Genomic DNA, 21,950 nt, shown 5'->3' with positions numbered 1-21,950 from the left:
GTTCCCGTCTTCCTGATATCTTCCGACAGCCTGACCATAAGACAGGCTGTTGCGTAAACCGGGTGTTTCGAAATAGTTGTGCAATCCATTGCAGTGCTCCATATCTTTGCAAGCGTTTAATATAAAACAAACTAATAACTGATGTGAGTAAAAGAAGGTACTGTTTTGCAATGATCGCACGAGAAACGAGTATCAGTTCAAAAGCCAATGTTTTATCTTTGATCTCTCTCTGTCCCACCGTATCCTTTCCTTGAGATAAATAAGACTTGATGTGTGTTGCGTAACCAGAATAAAAGACAAGAACTAAATTGATCTTTTGTCGATCATGTCGGCTCTAAGCAGCAAGCGTTAAGAATCGTAATAATGAACTTACTCGCTACTGCAGACGATCGATACGAGCCACAAGAAGCAGAAGAATTAACAAGCTTTCAAGTAAAGAATAACATAGCCCAAGAAACTCAGCTGACGCCGGAGAACATTTCCAAACCAATAGTCACTGCAGGGCAATTGTTATTCTATGCTCACCGTCGTCCCCGCACATGCGACCACGTCATCCTGGCATGATGCAGCAGACCTTATAGAACCATTGCTAGAAATTTATTCAGTCAATCTACAATAAGTAGCAGAGGCAGGACATTCCACGTCTTTATATCCGGTTAAACTTGATCCCTGAGAACAACTTAAACCGTTGACTAGTTGCGCATCCAACAACATGAAAGCAACCAGCAAGACTACAGCAAGTATTTGATTCATTCCTGTCGCTTTAAAATTTTCTAAAACTCCGAAATATATTAAAAACACTGTTGAAACTGAGCAAGGCCACCCTGAAATAGTAGTATTTTAAACGCAAGCGTGTTTTGTCCGTTTTTTTCAACCATGCATATATTCCATTACCTTTACTTAACGCTTAACACAAGTTACAGAAAAAAGTTAAAGAAATTAATGTCACAAAAACATAGACTCGCAGCGGAATAAGCACCAACCACAGACAAGCGAACTCGCCTACTTTGTTTCTTGCACAGCATTTCGTTATCTTATTTATGCACTTGTAATAGTTAAGGTTTCAAAGGTTTGTTGCTTTATTTTCAACTTTGCGTTTGTTTGTATTTGCAATCCACTTTTTTGTGTTGACATGTTCTCATGTACAGTTTTATTCATTTCCTTAATCAATTGCTTTCTCGCACAATAATTTAGAAATCGACGTGTCGCGCTTGTGCATTGTAATTGGACCCAAAGATCACGTGACTTTGTGACTGCCATGTTTCGTTTTCGATCTGAGGCAGTTCTCGCTTGGGCCTCGTGTCGTTCGTAGTGTTGTGAGTGCGGTGGAAAAACGTGGTAGCGTTGTGATCTCAAGTTGCGTTGTATTGGAACATTGAAAAGCGCTCTGTCGTAATCTAATGTTATTGTCTTTGCATATTATATTAAACGTGTTTTAGAAGAGATTATATATTAGTACTTTTCATAAGCTACTAAGTCACCCGAAATCCCATTGTATCGGACCTTGGACTTTTAATTCAACATACATCGGACTTGGATTTTTAATTTCAAAACTTGTATGTAATTGTCGTGACGTAGCCATTTGTCACGGTCAAACCTCACCTTTTTTCTACACAAAAGCTTGACCGGCTATTAAACCTGTTTTCTAATCACCACGATGGTCATATACTGGCTTAAGGCTATCGTTGTATCGTTTTTAACTTGTTAACAGTAACCCACGTATTACTTGGCTTCCAGCCATGTTGACGTTTTTAAAATCAACCAAAAGAATAATTACGGTTTAGAACTCAGTTAATCTTCTCGGGCGTACGTTTTTACAACTACGCTGGCATAACAACAGGTGACCTGAACTCTATAAAGACCGACGTATTTTAAACTAAAAATCAGTTACCAAGAGTTACCAAGTTCATTAGACAATAGCGTGCTTTGGTGTAGCTCACGCGTTGGCGTTGTGACTTTTGTGTTGCGTGTTTAACCTTTCGTGGCATGCCTTATTGAAATACAATGGGAGAACGTTAAACCAGTTTTGCGTGCTTTAGGTTTAGTTGGGTTTATTAGAGTCAGATATACGGCAGTGTTGTTAATTGTCTACCCACGGGGTCAGTACAAATTTGGTGACGCCCTCTGCCGTGATATTGATTTCCGCGCATTTAACCTTCTGATTGAATCGCTGTTAATAACGCCTAAATTAATGATGCAGAGAATTGCTAACTTCGTTCCCGTTTCTGTAAGCGCTGCGACACATTGTTATAACACGCCTTTCCAGTCTGTGTGGACTGCACCAACGGTATTGTATTACTCTGAGACTGAGCTCCGCTCAAATTATTCTGTCAAGTTTTCAGATAGTGCCCAGGCCGCATCGTTATCGAACCAGCCACCGCGTGCACCGTATTCTACGCCTCGTTATCCAGTTTATCCTGCGCGTAGTTTTGGGATTGGTGAACTAAATCGCTGTGAAAATGGGTTTAGTTGTCTCCGCGTTGAACGAGGTACAAGCGAAACGGATTAGTCACGTCATTTTGGGTGCTGTTGGTGGTTGTCTTTCGTATGATGTAAAACAGGCTCTCATACAGGCTTTTGGCGTTAACCCTGTTGCTGAGGTACAAGAGTCGCTTCCCGATGTTAAGTTGGAAAGTAAGCGCCCTAGTGTCTCTGTCGATAGTTTGGTTCCTCCGGGCGATAACCAAGATGTAGTACCGGTTGCCGAAAAGTTGTTGAACCAGTCGTTTTTTGTGCCTGATTACGGTTTGTCCATGGAAGCATTGGCTGAAAACGCTGATCAAATCGCATTGATTAGCGAACCAACGAACTTTCAGTCTTTTAAGGAAAGGGACACAATTGTCGCCGGCAATAAACATGTCGTAGTCGATGCGTGCCGATTCCAGCAACTCGTTAAACGAAAGGCCGGATTGTTTAGATCCGCAGGCGATCTGAGAATCGGATAGCAGGTAAGTATAATTATTGATTGACTATTGTTTACGGACGAATTTGATTACCTAATAATGATATTGCCTACTCCCTATACTTTTAATCTCTACCTTGCGATTGCTAATCTTAAAATGCAGCAACTGTACCATGTTTTGACTATAATTTTTACTGGGAAATGTCACCTTTATGCTTAATACGGTCCAAAAAATATCTACTTGCCTACATATTTAGAAATCTTCGTCTCTCTCGTACAGCAGTTATTGGGGCCGTTGCACTCAAGGCAACAATTATTTCATTTTTATTACCTTCTACCTACATGTCTGACCCAATAGTCTCTAAGTCCTTGCACATAAGGACTGCTTCTCGCTATGGACTTACAAGCGAAAGTTGGTCATTAAGGCATAGAAAATTGCACACCGTTATCATTCATAGATAAGCATATTCTTGTTTGGTTTATTACTAATACTCTTACATGGCAGTTTGTTTGCTCTAAATAGTTAGCGTCGCAAAGTTGCAGATTTAATGTTTTGTTTTTTGAGTGTAGTTTTACAGATAGATCAATGCTACTGGAGGTTCGAACGATTTCTATCGATACTGACGACGACTTGTCAAGCAGTAAGTACATTATCGTCTTTATACGTCAAATCACATTGGCCTTGCTCACGCCAATACAGCTATAAGCGTTCTAAGAACCTTGTAGATTGGCCTTCTAATAACTACCTTGATAATAAAAAAACCATCATGACATTCGTTCTAAGTACCTAGTAGGTTGACCCTGTATAAAAATAATTTTAGATTTGACATGACTATATGTGAAACCAAAACGATAAATATGAAATGGTGTTTAATCAATTAAACGTGCTAAGGAAAAATGCAGGAGAATGCTACAGTAATAAAGCGGAAAGATGTTAAAGCAAATGCATGTTTATTGAAATACAATGGGGGAACGTGAAACCAGTTTTGCGTGCTTTAGGTGTAGTTGGGTTTATTAGAGTCAGATATACGGCAGTGTTGTTAATTGTCTACCTTGAAGGTCACTACACCATCAACAACTTTGAACAACGAGGTGTTGTATATTCCATTCCCTGCGCCGAGTCACCGTTAATATACATCGGGGAGACTGGAAGGTCACTCAACACCCGACGAAAAGAACATCAACGGGATGTTGCCAACAACGACGCGAAGAAGTCGGCCCTCTCCAATCACGCGGTATCATATTGATTTCAATGCGGCGTCTGTTTTGGCCTGGGGGCCTGACTACAGGAAAATACTATTTCTTGGGTCATGAAATATTCATCAACTTGGCAACACAATAAATTACTAAACAGACCTGATTCTTTCAACGTGCTACAGGCTATTGCTCAAAGATTAGAAGCCCAGTCATTCGTTATCGCGCGGTGTTTTCGTTGCGTTGTGACGTGTTTGCGTTTCATTCTTTTTTCCTTTGTTCATCATGCACTGTACCACGCGCATTCAGTGTTATTTACCCTGATAAAGACGACCTGTATAGGACGCCGAAACGTCGGAATAAAAACACATTTGCCAGAAAAGCTCAATAAACTTGATGTTGTGCCTTGTCAAAATCTGGTTGAGCTAAACCACAATAAGTCGAAGAAGCAAGACATTACATTGGTGTATTATCATTTTGTGCGCACTTTGTACAATAAGTTATCTGCGCACCCCATAAACACTAAAACGGTAAGAAATACTACAACACGTGTCGGATTCCATTTACTTTTAATCTTCACACCTTTCCTAAACTTATCAAACTTTCAAAAACAAGTAAAGCTGTCATAACGGACTGGAAATCAGTCTCGGCTACATGGTTATGTTCGGTGGTTCAGCATTCAAAAGTCCAATATTTAACAGTGTTGAAAAATCAGGTAAAAATCAAAGAAACCTTACGATGCCTTCACAATAAGCGAACGGAATGTTTTTGTTTCAAATATAAAATGTTATACTGACGCTAATGGTCTGTCGCTCTCGCTCTATAGTGTTAATGTGAAGTACTTTGGCTGAGCTGGTGGTAAGAACATACCATTGTAAAGTCTGTTATGTTTTATTTTTCTATTAATGGGGCGTGATTCCACATGGTTTGAAATTGCATCATCCAACATGGTGTCATTTCGCGAATACCAACAAGCCTTATGGCAACACAGACAATGACTCATTTCCGTCAAGTTGCACATTACACTCTGAACGTTTTACCTAAAGAAAGCAGGATGTAATGTCCTTTGCACAAGGCTCGGTTTACTCGGATGAGGACAAAATGTTAAATCTTGCCGTGGTTAAACATATACAAAACCATTCATCATCAAACCGATAACCGGACGCATTTTTCCTCCTAACTGCGTGACGTTTATGCGCATTTACTCTCTTTTAGTGTGTTAAAATGAAACGGACGTCGCATGCTGGGGGAGAGAAGATGTATGCTTTGGCCCCTGGTTAATGAATGCTATAGTTAAAGATATTAGTATTTAAGCTCCAATTCAAAGCAGAATTATTTACCCTGCGGCAAATTACAAGACACGTCGCATCATGGAATGCTCGCAAAACGCACGCGCTGAAACAAATCATAAACAGAGCGAAATTTGCAGTTTGTGTGGGTCGCGCTGATTGTTAAACCGATGTCAAGTTAGTCAGAGCGGCCGACATACTCTAGCTGCAAAAAAACGAATTAAGTTATCTATTTAAACATATAAGCTATGTTGCCAGGCTTATAACACAGCCGGCTTTCCTACGATTAGGACAAACGATTTTTATTGTAGCAGGTGTTGTTGCTGTAGCAGTTGTTGTTGTTGCTGTACTGGTAGGAGTTGGTGTATTTGGCACAATTCCGGAGTTACACGCATCAGTTTCGAAAGCGCAAAGATCAGCTACACTTAATGCGTTACGTTCGTCATTCTTGCAACAGACAGCCGTTCAGTTGCTGTAAAAGTGGAAGTTACATAGTTAGTTGGACCATTTCCGTAGTTTTTGAAACTAAACATGATTTAAGATATTTACTGCCACAAAGTTCTTAGTATTTTGGTAAAAACATTGCAATTAAAAGATTTTTTGAAAACTTACGTTTTGTTATCACAAATTCCATCTTTACAGGCGGTAGTCGTCTGACATGATACCTCGGTTACTGTAAGTCAAGTAGTCGTACTCGTAACACAGACATTATGACGAAACAAATTTACTGTAGTTTGTTTTCGTGTCATGCTAATCTTTATAAAACCGCCATGGCACATTGAGCAAACAAATTTGATCAAATATTTTCGCAAGCAAAAAACAAAAGCAAACAGAATCAACTCTTCTGATTTAAAATCTAATGATTAAATTTCGTAAGTTTTTTTCTTGTGCAAAAACACTGAAAACTTTAAACACAAACAAATTATCACCTTACTTGATTTGCCTTGAAAAAACTTCACAGACACAAATTGTCGTCAAACTTTACCCTATGAAGATATGTTAAAATCTAAACCTCATGTGCGTCTTCCTTACCAGTGACATTCGAGAACAAACGACTACACTAATGCATTTTGCACTTAATCACGAAAATACCTGTAACTCAACTTGATCACAAGGAACGGTTGTTTGAACTGCATTATACATCCATGTAGTGAATGTGATTATTTATTTCAAGCTTAGTTTACAACCTGCAGTGATGATGACAACAGCGATTGTTTAAACAACGGCACTTATAAGTATTCTATATACACAATCTTACTGGTGGTAATGCTTTTGATAAATGTTTGTAATTCGATCCGTTCGTGTTCTAGATGTATGCGCAGTTTAGTTGTAACAAAAACACCAACCAATAGTGTCATTAGTTAAATCAAAAACCGACCCAGAACCACAAGACACATTGTCATCAAAATATTTGTTTGTGCTGCGTGTTTAGCACCAGATGTTGTTGCTGCTGTAGTGGTTGTAGGTGTTGTTGTTGCTGTATCGGTTGTAGTTGTTGTTGCTGTTGTTGTTGTAGGTGTTGTTGTTGCTGTAGTGGTTGTAAATGTTGTTGTGGTTGTAGTTGTTGTTGAGGTTGTAGTTGTTGTTGCTGTCCAGGTTACCCCTACATTGAGTTTAGCCACACTCATCATGTTACAATCGTCGTTTTGGCAACAGGCAGCCACACAGTTACTGTAAAAAACGCGTGCATTTTACTCATTAAAATAGATGTCTTAAACTAAAAATAATATTTTGAAAAATCGGACTTTTAAAATTTGAAAAACTTGCAATTGTTGGTCGCTCTCATCAGTTTATGTTTAATTAATTATCTTCAGGTCGCTACTGTAAGTTCTTGACCACTCTAAACCTAAAACATAACTTACGTTCTGTTTCCACAAAGTCCAGCATCACAGGCAGCCGCTGTCTGACATGAAACTTTGGTTGCTGAAACAGAAAGAAGTTTTGGGTTAAAACCAAACGACTTTCAATCTCATTTCAGACAACTCACGAACAAATCTTTGTTTCTCGTTTCAATCCAACTTTTACAAACCACCATCAACAATTTCACCTTTCAGTTATTTAATTCATATTTTGTTGGTTCAGTTAAGGACCAACCTTCTAGCTTCCCAAATGGAAAGTTCCCATCTTCTGTTCTTCCACACCGATAGCCCGGAGGACAAGTGTTGGGCCCGTAAATACTTCCATGTCCGACTTTGGTGACACAATGCACAATGTTGTTTATGTCACTAACTGGTCGAACGTTGCACTCATCCGCATCATTGCAACATGCCGAAACACAATTTCTGAACAGAAGAAAATTTGTGATTTCATTTAACAAACCATCCAATCTTTTCCAACTTGTTTGCTTTCGGAAAAGCTCAAAAACCTTTGTAGATCACAGACTAGAATGTTTTAAATTCACGAAATTTACCCACGTAAAATTGTTGCAGAGCATATTGCAAGTTCTTTTTGTCGAACACATTCCGGTTGTTGTTGTGACTGCAAACATAACTACGTTACAATGGGAGTTAGTTAACAACGTTGCCTTATGTCGATTCTTTGTGTTAAATACTTTGAATTGAGTATTAATTGAACTATATTATGAACAGTTGTAGAGAAATGAATAAAGAATTAGTCCATCTGTTGGTTTATAAATAAATGCGGAATTCCATGTATTCACTTGCCAAAAAAAACTTTCCTCACCTCCATCAATAATGGTTTCCCTCCTTGCGCAAAGCTCACTCTCCTGACATGTTTTCTTCTCACTAAGGGTTCCATTTGTTGTTGTTCCCGTCATACAAGTCACCTCATAAACTATACTATAAATGGTGTTGTAGTTGCAGTTTGGCCGATCGTTGCAACACACTGACCAACAATTCCTAAAGATATCTTCTTGTCAATAATCCTGCTACGAATATGAAAACGTCATTATCCAACAATGTCATTATAGGCATTCTACTAATATGGAGTGTTATGTTTTGATATAAACATTGCCAAATGTGAAGTTCATTACTAGTCATATGTCTCTCAGTAAATCAAGATGATATATCTTGCCATGGTTGCTTTTCAAAATGGCTTTGATACGATTCTTATCCATCGTTGCCTAAAGTCACAGTGCGAAACGTTTTGACATTTTAGCAAAGTTGCAATTATTCCGTTGTTTGTTTTAAGCCCTTTAGGCGAACGGCAAATAAGCTTTCATGTGTAGCTGGTTTAGCCATTGTTTTCTTAACAATCTGTTTCATTTATTTCCTTACCCTTGTTTGGTTCATTGTTTCTAAAACAACCCCCACAAGCTCAATGACTATTTTCTTAACCCTATAAAACCTGCTTTATTTAACACTAAATCCAAAAAATGTACAGCTGCCATTTAAGTGAAGTGCAACTAAGCATTTTAATCAACCGATGGCCGCTGAACATTTTAAAAACATGTCACTCTAAAGTAAAGTGTTTTTTTTTTTTTTTTTATTTCACTTACTTAAACCTCCAGTTGGAATCATAGAAATTGATACTTACGGGACTCCTGCGCAAAGTTGATCGCATGCGACGAGGTCATCCTGGCATGATGCAGCAGATATCTTAGAGCCATTGTCAAAAGTTGTTTTTGTCAATCCACAATAAGTAGCAGAAGCAGGACATTCTGCGTTGTTAAATCCAGGTGGATATGTTCCCACAACACAGTTTAAACTGTTGACTAGTTGCGCTTCCAACAACATCAAAGCAACCAGCAAGACTACAGCAAGTATTTTGTTCATTGCTGTCGCTTAAAACTTTACGAAAACCCTAAACATTTTAAAAATTTGTTGAAACTGAGCAAGGCCACCCTGAAATAGTGTTATTAGAAACACAAGCGTGTTTTGTCCGTTTTTTCCAGCCCTGCATATATTTCATTACTTTTACTCAACACCAAACTTCCAGATGCCATTAAACAAGTTACAGCAACAAGCCAAACAAAATATTGCCACCAAAACATAGACTCGCAGCGGAATAAGCACGAACTATAGACAAGCGAGCTTGTCTAAGTGTACAACAAAAGTCTACAACGGACATTTTTGTGCAATGACCCGGCGAGGTTAAAGCTATTAGTACAGACTAGGAATCAGCCTGGGCTACAGGGTTATGTTCGTTGGTTCAGCATTCACTTGTCAAATATTCAACAGTGTTAAAAAAAATTCAAAGAAACCTTACGATGCCTTAAAAATAATCAAACGGAATGTTTTTTGTTTCAAATATAAAATGTTACACTGACACTGATGGTCTGCCGCTCTTTTTAACGTAAATTTAGATCTTTTCCAACAAGCCGTTGTGGCAACACACACAATGACTCATTTCCGTCAAGTTGCATATTACACGCTGAACGTTTTGCCTAAAGAAAGCAGGATGTCATGTCCTTTGCACGGGGCTCGGTTTACTGGGATGATGACAAAACGTTTAATCTTGCCGTAGTTAATCGTATATAAAACCATTCATTATCAAACGATAACCGGACGCATTTTTCCTCCTAACTGTCGTGACGTTTATGTGCATTTACTCTCTTTTTAGTGTGTTAAAATGAAACGGACGTCGCATGCTGGGGGAGAGAAAATTAGTGTATTGCCCCCTAGTTAACGAATGTTATGGTTAAAGCTATTAGTATTTGAGCTTCAACTTAGAGCAGTTTTACGTACCGTGCGACAATTGCAAGACACGTCGCATCATTGAATCCTCGCAAAACGAATGCGCCGAAACAAAATGCTAAACAGAGCGAAATTTGCAATTTGTCTGGGTCGCGCTGATTGTTAAACCGATGTCAAGTTAGTCAAAACGGCCGGCATATTCTAGCTGCAAAAAACAAATCAAATTATCAATTCATAACACATAAGCTATTGGTGCCAGGCTTATTATCAACTTTATAAAGCTCTTCTGGCAAATGTAATTTAATTCCGACGTTTCGAAGTCCTATACAGGTCGCCTTCATCAGGGTAAATAAAACTGAATGCAATTAGTATATGCGTTGTGACGTGCTTGCCTTCCATTCCTTTATTTCTTTGTTTATTGTGCACAATACTAATTGCATTCAAGGAAGTACCCGAGACTGCCCAACAATACTTTTGACTTCATCAACAGACGAGCCCACTGGAATAAAGTTAGATTTCATTTCCGCAATTTGTGATAAGACCTACTTGTGTGCCTTGCACAGTTTTAAAGCCTTTTCCAAAGTTAAGTTTTCCTCGCGAAGAAGACACTGGCGGGTTTTGTCACATAAAATCCCACACACTAACCTATCACGTATAAGTGAATCCATCAAATCACCAAATTCACACGCAGCAGCCATCGTTTTTAAGACCGTGGTAAAGTTGCCATATGTTTCACCAGGCATTTGAGCCCGAGAAAAAAACTTGAAACGCTCAAATGTTAGATTACGTCTTGGGCAGCAAAAACTATCAAACTGTTCCACAATGCAATCAAAGCGCAATTCAGTTCCTTCTTTAAACTTGACGGTATTGTAAATTTCTTGTACTCTATCTCCGAGCACATGCAACAACAAAGAACTTTTTACCTTGTCCGATTTACTGTCGTAACCAATAGGGTTGTTCAGCCGAATCGATAATTCCGCTAGGTGGCAGCACCTTCCGGTCATACATTGCGTTGGTTTATGCTGGAGACAATAGACATTTACAGCATGCCGATGCACAATTTATAAACAGAAGAATTTTTTTTTTAACAAAACTACATTACCATGAGAATTAACAACATTGCCTTGTGTCGGGCCTTTGTGTTAAATAATTTGACTTAATTGTTGAGCTATATTATGAATAGTTATAGAGAAATTAATACAGAATTGGTCTATCTGTTGGTTTATACTCGAATGCGGACTTCCATGTTTTATCTTGCCAGCTTTCCTCACCTCCATCAATGATGGTTTTTCTCTTTGCGCAAAACTCAGATTTCTGACGTGGTTTTTTTCTCACTAAGGGTTCCATTTGTTGTTGTTCCCGTCATACAAGTCACTTTATCAACTATTACGTCCACAACGTGGTAGTTGCAGTTTGACCGATCGTTGCAACACACTGACCAACAATTCCTAAAAATATCTTCTTGTCAAAAAAAATCCTGCTACGAATAGGAAGACGTCATTATTCAACAGTGATATTTCATTTAAGCATTCTTAAAATATTTCGGAATTACGAAAGGTCAGGCGTCGAAAACGTTTTCTTTTGACTCAGGTTTTGAACCACTGATCTATTTGGTCAACCAATAGGATAAATCAACACAAACAAATATACACCTAATTTCTGCTATTGTTGTATTATTCGTGTTTGCTCTCCCTATATTCCAGCAGTCTCTGTCTTGGTGGAGGTGTAGATGCAGCGTTTCAAACATTGATACCCTAATTGTGCTCGCAACTTTTTTGTGCTTTATAACATTCGCAGTTTGCAAATCAACTCAAACTTACTTTGTCATAAAGTACGGAACATATATACTTTTTATTTTTTAAATAATAAGCATTGTTGCATCCAGATTTTGGTTTTTGTCCTTTTTTTGTTAAACATCTTCATTGTTGAGCTCTTCTTCGAAATCTACAGAAAAATAATTTTGTTTTAAACTTGTAATAGTCTTTTATTCGTGACGATGTGGGTTCGAACCCAATCTGGTTTTTTGAAGGAAACGTTACATATTAGGATATTCTAATTCTACTGTATATTGTATAAGAAACACTTTGTTGGTGCAATATTCGACTATGTTTAGCTTTATAAAAATAATTGCAAACGCCTCTCTTGAGATGTCGAACTCAGGTTTAAACAGTTCTTCACCTTTGAGAAGATCTTCCAATAGTTTTAGCTCCTCTTTCTCATTGTCGCTTCTTTCAAAATCCCACGCGATAGAAACCCTGCGCAAATATCACGCGAAATACTTCGATTACTTCAAACTACAAAAACGACTTGCAGTTAATCATATTATAAGTCCCGGAAACATTTAGACCAGGGGTGTGAAACTTTTGTCACTGTGGGCCCAAATACAATTACCGTGATTAGATCGCAGGCCGCACATTTATATAACGCAAGGTGATTTTACTTGCATACCAAATACTTGCCTACTTTGAGTTAACTTTCGCTTTTGATTCCAGCCGCATTGTCAGGTGGCAGAAAAAGCAGCACCGGGCGCATTAATCTGCTCAAAAATGTATAATAATTGGACTCGTTTGCCAGTACATTTGAAATTCCAGCGTCTCTGCGGGTCGCACAACCTTTAATCAATGGGCCGCATTTGGCCCGCTGGCCACAGGTTGCACACCCCTGGTCTATTCCACCACATGAACTTACTCTCCGTTGACACTTCGAACTTTTACAGCTAACTTCGCTTTTTTCTCTTCTTGCTGCATACTGTATCAACCAACATTGCCGCCAACAAACAAACAACGAGCAACAAACTTAACTTCATTATAACTTCTGCTTAAAATCAGCTGCTAATACAACAAGCATTATTCTTTACATAATTCTCGGGAACAAGCTTCGCCCTCTAAATCAGTGATTCTCAAACGCGGCTCTCAGGGCCGCATGCGGTTCCCAACTACTTATTTTGCGGCTCGCACCAGACGTCATAAAACGACCAAAGATTGCTATTTCAGCTTTCAAGGTAATAATCTTTAGTGATTTACTAAAGGGTCTCGTTTTTTGTGTGGATCCTTACACAATTAAAAAAGTACCATTTGGCCCCGACAATAAAAAAAATTGAGAACCACTGCTCTAAACCATGACAAAACACCTCTTGGATTTATTGTTTGTCTTGGTAAAATACTCTTTAGGAAACCCACTTTAAATGTAAAACTTTGAATGCAAACCAACACTTTCAAACCCTTACGTTGCCAACACCGCCTTCCACATAAACACCAACTTTGTAGGTATAATGTTGTTGATGTTAACGACCCAAGCATATGTTGACTAGCAAGGCAACTGCGGAACAAGAAATAATAAACGTAAGCAACTTCCAACTTACAAACTTTCCACATTTCTATCAACTCCGCAACAACAATGTAGACTTACTGCCAGATGTAAAGATTACATTCAATATAAATATTCTTTATGCCTGTGATGCACATTTACAAAAACATCGAGCACACATGTTGTTGTTGTTAAACTTATTAAATTCAGTAATCAGTTATCTGTAATTAAATAACACATAAAATAAGTTATTAAAGTTTTAATCTCAGTTTCACATTTAAATAAAGTCAACTTCGATATTTTTAGTTTATCCTTTTCATTCTGTCTTCTTCAATCAGTTCATCTTCGAAATCTGCAAGAAAAATCAAGTATTTGTTTAATTTTATTTCATCGGTTTTGTTCTCGTGGAGTTGTGGGTTCGATTCCCAACCTGACAAAGGAATTTAAGAAGAAATCTGATATCACTGGGAAGATTTATGGTTTGTTGTTTAAAACACAGCATTGCGGCTTTATATTGCGGATATACTTACTTAATATGGGAAAAATTACAAACTGCAAACGCCTCAAGTGAGATCTTGTAAGCAACACTTGTTACCTCTGAGAAGATCTTCGAACATTTCAAGATCTTCATTCCCATCGTTGTTGTTTTCCAAATCCCAGGCAATAGAAACCCAGCGAAAAAGTTTCGTGTAAATTATCCAACTCAAAATGTTCCAAGACTGAGAAGATGGAGAGCCACATTATCGTTTGGCAAATTCTTGCCGCAAATAGTAAACCTCATTTGTATTGAAGAACTAACTTTGCTGTTCTAATCGACACCATGTTTTGAAACCCAAATATTACCTAAAGTAAACGCGTTTATACCGTCATAAAGCACTTGTTACCTCCTAAATAAACACACATTGTATTTGCCTGACGGTAAGCTGAAAGTGTTCATGGGCCGCATGCGATGCCAGGATTTCATCGCGCCTGATTTAGATCGTTTGAAACTCGGTTGTATATGTCCAACTCCTTACAGTTGCCAAAAAATTTCAAACTTGAAATCACTGTTTAAAACATCTTACCCTCCATTGATGCTTCCTTGTACAGGGCGTATAACCGGGATTGTGGTTTTCTTTCGTTTCTTCTTCTTGCTGTGTCCTGGATCAACTAACATTGCAACAAACAAACAAACCACAAGCAACAAACTTAACTTCGTCATCTCTCCTACTTGGAATCAACTGTAAACATAAGAAACATTACGCCGTGCGTCTAACTCGCTGCAAACACACAAAACGATAAAATACACTTTCCTAATTTAAGCGGGCTCAAGAGCATCGTGATATAACTGTGGTACAGCTGTTGTTGTTTTACTTATGCTATTTGAAATCGGGTTAATTTACTTTTGTTACAGTTAAATGCACAATTTTGAAGGGAAACCCGTTATTGGAAGCTAACAATAATAATTCTAACACATCGTCCATTTCTTGCGAAGCAACTAACTTTGTAAACAAAGTGTTGTTGATATTAACGACCCAACATATGTTAATCACGGAATTACATACAAGTCAAGAACTAATAAACATAATCTACTTCCAGGCAGAGGAAACGCCCTCTTAACCGCAGATCTGCCTTCCAATACAAAACAGTGCTTGCAGCTCGTTCAAATCGCCCATCCATACCAAACGTCCGTATGCACTTCCCGTTTTAACAATGAGTTTAGCAAACAGTTTTGTTGATGTTGTTTGATACTTGAGAAGAACCACCAACAATTGACACGACTAACTTTCAGCACTTTCAACGCCTGGTCTTCCGCAAACTTTCGGTAAGTGTCTACTTTCCTTATGTTGCTTAATCCACTATATGTTGCACCATAGGTTTGCTGCTGATATTTAGGGCCCACATTTCAGTCTAAGTCTCTCTATTCGGCTTTCACATGAAAAGATTACATTCAACATAAATGTTCTTTATACCTGTGATGCACATTTGCAAAAACTTCAAAGACGTTTGTTTTGTTTTGTTGACTTTAATTAAATTCAGCAATTATTGTTTAAATCTGTTTACATTGTAGCACAGCGTATAAATAACCGCACTTAAATAATTTTATTAACTTTCCCAACTACGGATCACATCTGAATAAAGGCAACTTCGGTATTTTCAGTTTATCCTTTCATTCTGTCTTTTTTAATCAGTTCATCTTTGAAATCTGCAAGAAATAAAACATTTGTTTAATTTTATGCCATCGGTTTTGTAATCGTGGAGTTGTGGGTTCGATTCCCGACCTGACAAAAGTATTTAAGATAAAATGTGATATCACTGGGCAGATTTATGGTTTGTTGTTTAAACCGCAGCATTGCGGTTTATATTGCGGATGTATTTAGTTAATATGAGAAGATTACAAACTGTAAACTCCTCAAGCGATATATTGTAGTCAACACTTGTTACCTCTGAGAAGATCTTCAAACATTTCAAGATCTTCGTTGTTTTCGAAATCCCAGGGAACAGAAACCCTACGAAAAGTTTTAGGCAAAATATTCGGATCACATATAACTTGGTTGTACATTTCCTGACAATTAAATTTCAAGTTTTGTATTTTGTGTTTACAAACCATCTTACCCTCCATTAATGCTCACCAATATAGGGGATTTCTTCATGCTGTGTCCTGGATCAACCAACATTGCAACCAACCAACAAACAAACAAAAAGCAACAAACTTAACTTTGTCATCTCTTCTGTCTCGCTGGAAACACAGAAACGATGAAGTACTTTGTCATAATTTGAGCGGGTTTAAAAAAAATCTATGCGTTTAAGCTGTGGCATCGCTGTTTGTTTCTTCAATGCTATTTGAAATTGGTTTACTTAATATTTGTCATGGTTTAATGCAACAAGTTTGCACAAGCAACTAACTTTGTAAATAAACTGTTGTTGATATTAACTACCCAACATATGTTCATGGAATTACATACAAGGCAAGAATTAATAAACAGAATCTACTTCCAGGCAAAGGTAACGTCCTCTTAACCACAGATCTGCCTTCCAACACAAAACAACTATGTTTTGTTGATGTTGTTTAATACTTGGTGATTCACACCGACAACTCACTGCAATGTTGCAAACACTTTATGCGGACTAACAGATTAAACTTGATCTCTTGCTTTTCATCCCGAACCAACATATGTCACAATGTATTGCTGGAAGTTTGCACCGAAGCGAACTCAACTTATACACAGGAAGTTGTGATGTGAAATCCACATGAAAGTTTCATAAACATCCTGTTTCCAACTCATGTTTGTGTTTTCATGGGATGTGACAATGTGGACTTTGTCAAATATTGCTGTAAAGTTTTAACTATATTACCATCTCAATATATGCAGCTATTTCCGACTTGATAAAGCCTATTTCCACCAGATACAAACATGCGTTTTCTTACGTAAGCCACAAACTGTGAACAGCCGCCGTCAGACTAGGGTTGCCATACGTCAGGATTTTCCCTGACATGCAGGGAATTTAGTGTTTAAATCTGCGTCAGGGAGAAATGTTAAAATGTACTTAAAAGTCAGGAATTTAAGAAAATATATAGGTATACTATGAAATAAATGTATCAATGGACAAAATCTCTATTACGTAGCTACAACCGTGTCTATACCATGAAACGTAAAGAGGTAAACTGGCGGCGGGCAGGTTAGCGTTACTGTTTCGTTTTGTACTGTGTGTGCGCGCGTACCAATACCTGTTTGTTACTAATTGTCTAACAATACGCGTTAAATACAGAAATAAAAATCCGCGTCTCAAGAAAACAAAGCGTTCGATGCTACGTGGGAACGTGGGAAGTTTTATTTGCTTTAACTGTGTACCTAATATGCAAGGAATTAACTAACAACAAAAAGTCGAATGTCATGAGATATAGAAACGTTTTTACACTAGTTGCATTGTATTTCAAATTAAAAAGATCTTTAAAAGGGCGGCTCCCAGTGTTGTTGTTTTCTGTGACAATTTGAAATTGGTCCGAATAGTTTTCAGAGTGGCAAGGGTTGGCGACTTTAGAGTGGCAAGGGTTAGTAAGCTAAGCCTAATAAACTTAACTAAACAGAAGCACAAAGTTAATTAACAAGGATCAGAGTATTGTATCTTACGTTTTCTCGTGTCACTGTGAATTCCGAATATTCTAAATTTATTCCGCAATAGAAGTAATTGGATCGCAAAAAAGGTTAACCCAACGGTTCTCAAACTGGGTCCTTTGGGGCTCCGTGAGACAAAGCTGGAAGTAATTCTGTGAGACGATCGATGATTCTCAATCAATGTGAAATTGAGAATCATCGACCGTCTCAATTGCCAAACAATAGGCTTTATTGCATGTCAACTAACAAAAATGCTGTTGTTCACGCACAATGGTAATGTTCTTGTCTTGTCTGTAGTGTCAGATTTGGATCATTGTTATGCAGAACTTTACATAACTAGCTAAAATCCTGCAATCAATTTTCCTTTTTCTGAAAAACACATTCAGGCTCAAGGACAACAAGCCCTCGAAATAATGGCAAAGAGACCGTTTAGAGAAAATAACGAAAAAGTTTGAGAACCACTGGTTTAACGCAACTGAGATAAATTTTGTCAGGGATTGTGTATCATAAAATATGGCAACCCTATGTCAGACCCTCTTCAGAATTATTTCACTCAACAACAATCTCACATTGAGCTGATTTGATTATTTATTTTATTTTGGCGACAATTCAAAATGCGCGCCCTTGAAGCTGATTGGTCAGTCAACGGTGACTTCAACTCCCTGGTGGCACTGCGTAGTTGCTTTCGATTTGGCTTCGAATGACTGAAAGGGATGAAATAAATTTGATTATGTTCGATGTTTTGATTGATGGAATGAGATATATGAATGAGGTATTTTTATGTGATCTTTTTTGGTTTAAACTCAGCAGGTCGTTTGACCAACTTATAACCACATTCTAAGAAAATAAATTACTCAGTGACGTTTACCTCGTTTTTCTTGAGCGACTGCTTTTTTCAGTTGATCTGAATCACCACTGCAAAATACAAGTTGGTGTCAAACGTAGTTGCACAAAACAACAATGCCGGAAATACACCGTTTAACCTCCGGTTTGGGTCAGATATTTCAATCACAGGTCTCCAACACTCGTACAAACAGTTTGTGACTGCAGAGTAAAGGACAGGCCCGGAAAATCCCGAACACTAAAATGTTTACAAAACCTTGTTTACAAAACCATCTCACCCTCCGTTGTTGCTTCCCAATACAGAGTTTGGATGCGGGGCAGTGTCTTTCTTCTTCATGCTGTGTCCTGGATCAACTAACATTGCAACTAACAAACAAACGACAAGCAACAAACTTATCTTTGTCATCTCTTAAGCCTAACATTAAAAACAAAGAAAATACAAACTAACAAATACAAAATAAAAACATTTTTTAATTACAACTATCCTGCTACGATTTTACCACCAAAACAACTTAATTTATCATAAGTTTTTTGTAAAACCAAAATTTTACCGCATCTGTCCACATGGGAGAAAAATTAAGTTCACCAACCCCAAAAGGCGCAGGAACAACTGGATAACGAGGCGTAGAATACGGTGCACACGTTGTCTGGCTAGGCGGAATAAACAACGATGCGGCCTGGTCACTAGGTGACGGCTTAACAGAATAATTCGTGCCCAACTCAACGTCAGAATAATACAATCTCGTCGACCTAATCCATACAGACGGAACAGGCACATCATAACAATGCGTCGCAGAGCTTACACAAACAGGAACGAAGCTAGCAGTTCTCTGCATCATAAATTTAGGCGTTGTTAACAGCGATATTATCAGAAGGCCAACTGCGCGGAAATCAATTTCATCATGTCGGGGTCACCAATATTGTACTGACCCTATAGTAGACAATTGATAACACTTCCGTATATCTGACTCCCTAATTAAACAAACTAATGTTGTTAACTAAACCTAAATGACGCAACACTTCAGTAACATTCCCCCATCTATATTATCGACAAAGCATAATACGACAGCGCAATTTGCGGTTAAACACGCAACACAAAAGTCACAACGCCAACGCGTGAGCTACACCAAAGCACTGTTATTGTAACTAATGAACTCTTATGGTAACTCTACTGACTTTAAGTCTGAAATACGCCGATCTTTATAGCGTTCAGGTCACATATTGTTATGCGGGCATAGTTGTGAAAACGCACGCCCGAGAAGATTAACTAAGTTCTAAACCGTAATTATTCGTTAAATTGCTTATAGAAACGTCAAATGTAACATAGCTGGAAGCCGTTTAAGACATGGTTCCCGTTAACACGTAAATTAGAGATACAAATATAGCCTTGATCAAGTTTATGACCGGTGCAGTGATTAGAAAACAGGTTTAAACAGGTTTAATAGCTGGTCAAGCTTTTGTGCAGACAAAAAGGCGAGGTTTGACCGAGTTTGGCCGGGGCAAATGCGTCACGATTAGGGCATGCAAGTAAATGATTTGAAATAAAGTATTAAAGTCCAAAGTTCGATATGTTTTGAATTAAAAGTCCAAGATCCGATACAGATGCCAAAACGCTTTTAAAGATATGGATACTGCACGCTACACCACTTTATCATTCTTGCTCTTTCCAAAGTTTCTGGTTATTTATTGGTTGACGGCTCTATTTTCGTCGACTTTCAGGAGGTTTTCTTTGAAATCTTACGTGCGTGTTCCAGGCTTGTTTATTTCAACACAAGCAACAATGAAAGCAATTGTTTGCGCATAATTCATATCTTGGAGTTGTCTGTGATGTCACAAACCGCTCTTAGATCATTGATTTGCGTTACCAAGCAAATAATATTTAGGTGAAATGAATCCTAAAAGCTGTAGTGGTAAAACTGAAAAATACTTTAACTTCGTTGTGCTAGGGCAGTGGTTCCCAAACTATGGTACGCGTACCACTAGTGGTACGCGAAGGTCTACAGGGTGGTACGCGAGCAACTCATTAAGTTCACACCAAACGATCGCAAATGATCTTCTAGTGATTATCGTAAGCATTATTTTAATTCACACAAGTCACGTAGAGCGTGAAATTTCATACTATATTCTCTACTAAATTCTAATTCCTTGGTGTATTGACACATTGAACTGTAAAGCAGGGTTTCTTTGTGACGAAATAGGTTCATTACGACGTAATGAATCCGTTATTACGACGTAATAAATCCTTAAAGTTATAGTTTTTGTAATAAGCTAGTAGTTGTGTTGACAGTAGCACTGTAGCGAGGGCGGTAAAAGTTTGACTAATTTTTGTTTAATATTTACGAGCCGTTGGTTACTAAAGGCTAAAGTTTAGTAACATGTCAAAACGAAAGTATAGCCCAGATTACGGGTTCATAGCTATCGAGCACAGAGGAGAGTTACTGCCGCAGTGCGTAGTATGCATGAAGACTCTTGCTAATGCAGCAATGAAACCCAGCCTGCTCAAACGCCATCTGGAGACAACTCATGCTAGCAACAAGGACCGAGATGCCAGTTACTTTCAGCGACTTGGCGAGAATGTTAAGCGGTAACGCTTGGACAAAACTGGCACTATTTACCAGAGGAAAAGGGGCATTGTTAAAGCGTCGTATGAAGTCTCCCTCCTGGTGGCTGAAAACATGAAGGCGCATACAATTGCAGAGTCTCTCATAATGCCAGCAGCGAAGATCTTGGTTAGACAAGTGATCGGAGAGGAAGCGGTTGCAAAGCTTGATAGTGTGCCCCTATCTAACAACATTGTGAAGAATCGAATAGAGGAGATGTCAGTCGATATCGCTGACCAAGTAATTGCGGTAGTTAAATCCTCAAAGTTTGGGTTTTCAATTCAACTGGACGTCAACGGACGTAACCAACTGCTGTCAGTTACTTGTTTATGTTCGTTTTACGCAAGATAATTCTGTCAAGACAGAGCTACTTATGTGCCAGGATCTTCCCAGTACAACAAGAGGAAAGGATATTTTTAACATTGTTAACGATTTTTTAGACTGAATGAATTGGACTGGGGAAAGTTGGTTGGATGCACAACAGACGGGGCTCCGTCTATGTCTATGCGAAATTTCCGAAGAAATTGTCTGTCATCTTTCACAACTCAAGACTGAATTGATGCATTACTTCCCGGACTTTGCATGCTGTGCTTACTCCGCGAACCCGTTCTTCGTTGATCCAGCCGATGTGCCTGTGGGAACCGGGGAACAAGAGGAGCTAATAGACATTCAAGCTGATGAGACAGCAAAAACGATGCACAAGGAATGTTGTCCTATAAACTTCTGGCTGAGTATGGTGTCATCGTATCCTACGCTAGCCAATCATGCTGTTCCCCAGTTATTAATTTTTCCGTCTACGTGGGAGTGCGAGCAGGGGTTCTCTGCTATGATGACTATTAAATCGAAGAAACGGAACCGTCTTGTTGCGCCTGGACATGACATTCGATGCGCTGTCAGCAAAGTGATTCCTCGCATCGACCAACTGGTCGAGAAAAAACAACTTCATCCATCTCATTAAAATTGTCTTGTGGTTTTGTTAATTTTGACTTGAGGGTTTTAATTATCTCATTCAATGGTATTCATTAAACATTTTGCCTATCATTTTTTATTTGTGAATTCTAGGGTTTTCTAACAATTATTGTAGGTGGTACGAGAACGCTGCATGAACAAAAAAATGGTACGCG

The 21,950-nt window shown here is 38.4% G+C and overlaps 2 protein-coding genes, 1 long non-coding RNA gene and 1 pseudogene across 4 annotated transcripts; 3 read left to right on the top strand and 1 right to left on the bottom strand.

The window, feature by feature from the left end:
* The first annotated feature begins 1,777 nt into the window (after nt 1–1,777).
* LOC145234099 (uncharacterized) lies at nt 1,778–4,511 on the top strand. Its single transcript, XR_013861273.1, has 2 exons — nt 1,778–3,543; nt 3,962–4,511. It is a non-coding gene; the product is annotated as an uncharacterized LOC145234099 (long non-coding RNA).
* A 2,028-nt stretch (nt 4,512–6,539) lies between these two features.
* LOC145233321 (uncharacterized) lies at nt 6,540–9,142 on the bottom strand. Of its 2 annotated transcripts, none has more exons than XM_080098032.1 (6): nt 8,881–9,142; nt 8,068–8,243; nt 7,800–7,863; nt 7,480–7,667; nt 7,248–7,308; nt 6,540–7,056 (listed from the first exon to the last, which is right to left on the bottom strand). In XM_080098032.1, the coding sequence occupies exons 1-6, from the start codon at nt 9,117–9,119 to the stop codon at nt 6,747–6,749; spliced, it is 1,038 nt and encodes a 345-aa protein (XP_079954158.1). In that variant the 5' UTR covers nt 9,120–9,142; the 3' UTR covers nt 6,540–6,746. The 2 variants fall into 2 exon arrangements, with proteins under 2 accessions (XP_079954158.1, XP_079954159.1); XM_080098033.1 differs by having other exon boundaries at nt 6,756–6,988.
* Nucleotides 9,143–20,446: 11,304 nt separating this feature from the next.
* LOC145234574 (zinc finger BED domain-containing protein 5-like) lies at nt 20,447–21,177 on the top strand (annotated as a pseudogene).
* Nucleotides 21,178–21,230: 53 nt separating this feature from the next.
* Nucleotides 21,231–21,950, top strand: LOC145233760 (protein FAM200A-like). Its single transcript, XM_080098540.1, has one exon. It carries the CDS (start codon nt 21,272–21,274, stop codon nt 21,782–21,784), a length of 513 nt encoding a protein of 170 aa, XP_079954666.1. The 5' UTR covers nt 21,231–21,271; the 3' UTR covers nt 21,785–21,950.

This window comes from Phallusia mammillata, chromosome 6 (genome assembly GCF_965637545.1).
Source record: "Phallusia mammillata chromosome 6, kaPhaMamm4.hap1.1, whole genome shotgun sequence".
Classification (NCBI taxonomy): Eukaryota; Metazoa; Chordata; class Ascidiacea; order Phlebobranchia; family Ascidiidae; genus Phallusia; species Phallusia mammillata.
The sequence above is the reverse complement of the archived record's forward strand: the minus strand, read 5'-3'. Positions and strand labels throughout refer to the sequence as shown.

Excerpts from the sequence above, each read along its gene's own strand:
- LOC145233760 (XM_080098540.1), top strand. The coding sequence starts at position 21,272 with ATGAATTGGACTGGGGAAAGTTGGTTGGATGCACAACAGACGGGGCTC.
- LOC145233321 (XM_080098032.1), bottom strand. The coding sequence starts at position 9,119 with ATGAACAAAATACTTGCTGTAGTCTTGCTGGTTGCTTTGATGTTGTTG. Across the intron at positions 7,864-8,067 it reads GGAAACCATTATTGATGGAG|TCACAACAACAACCGGAATG; the intron begins GTGAGGAAAGTT and ends TTATGTTTGCAG. Across the intron at positions 7,309-7,479 it reads TCCATTTGGGAAGCTAGAAG|CAACCAAAGTTTCATGTCAG; the intron begins GTTGGTCCTTAA and ends TTTCTGTTTCAG.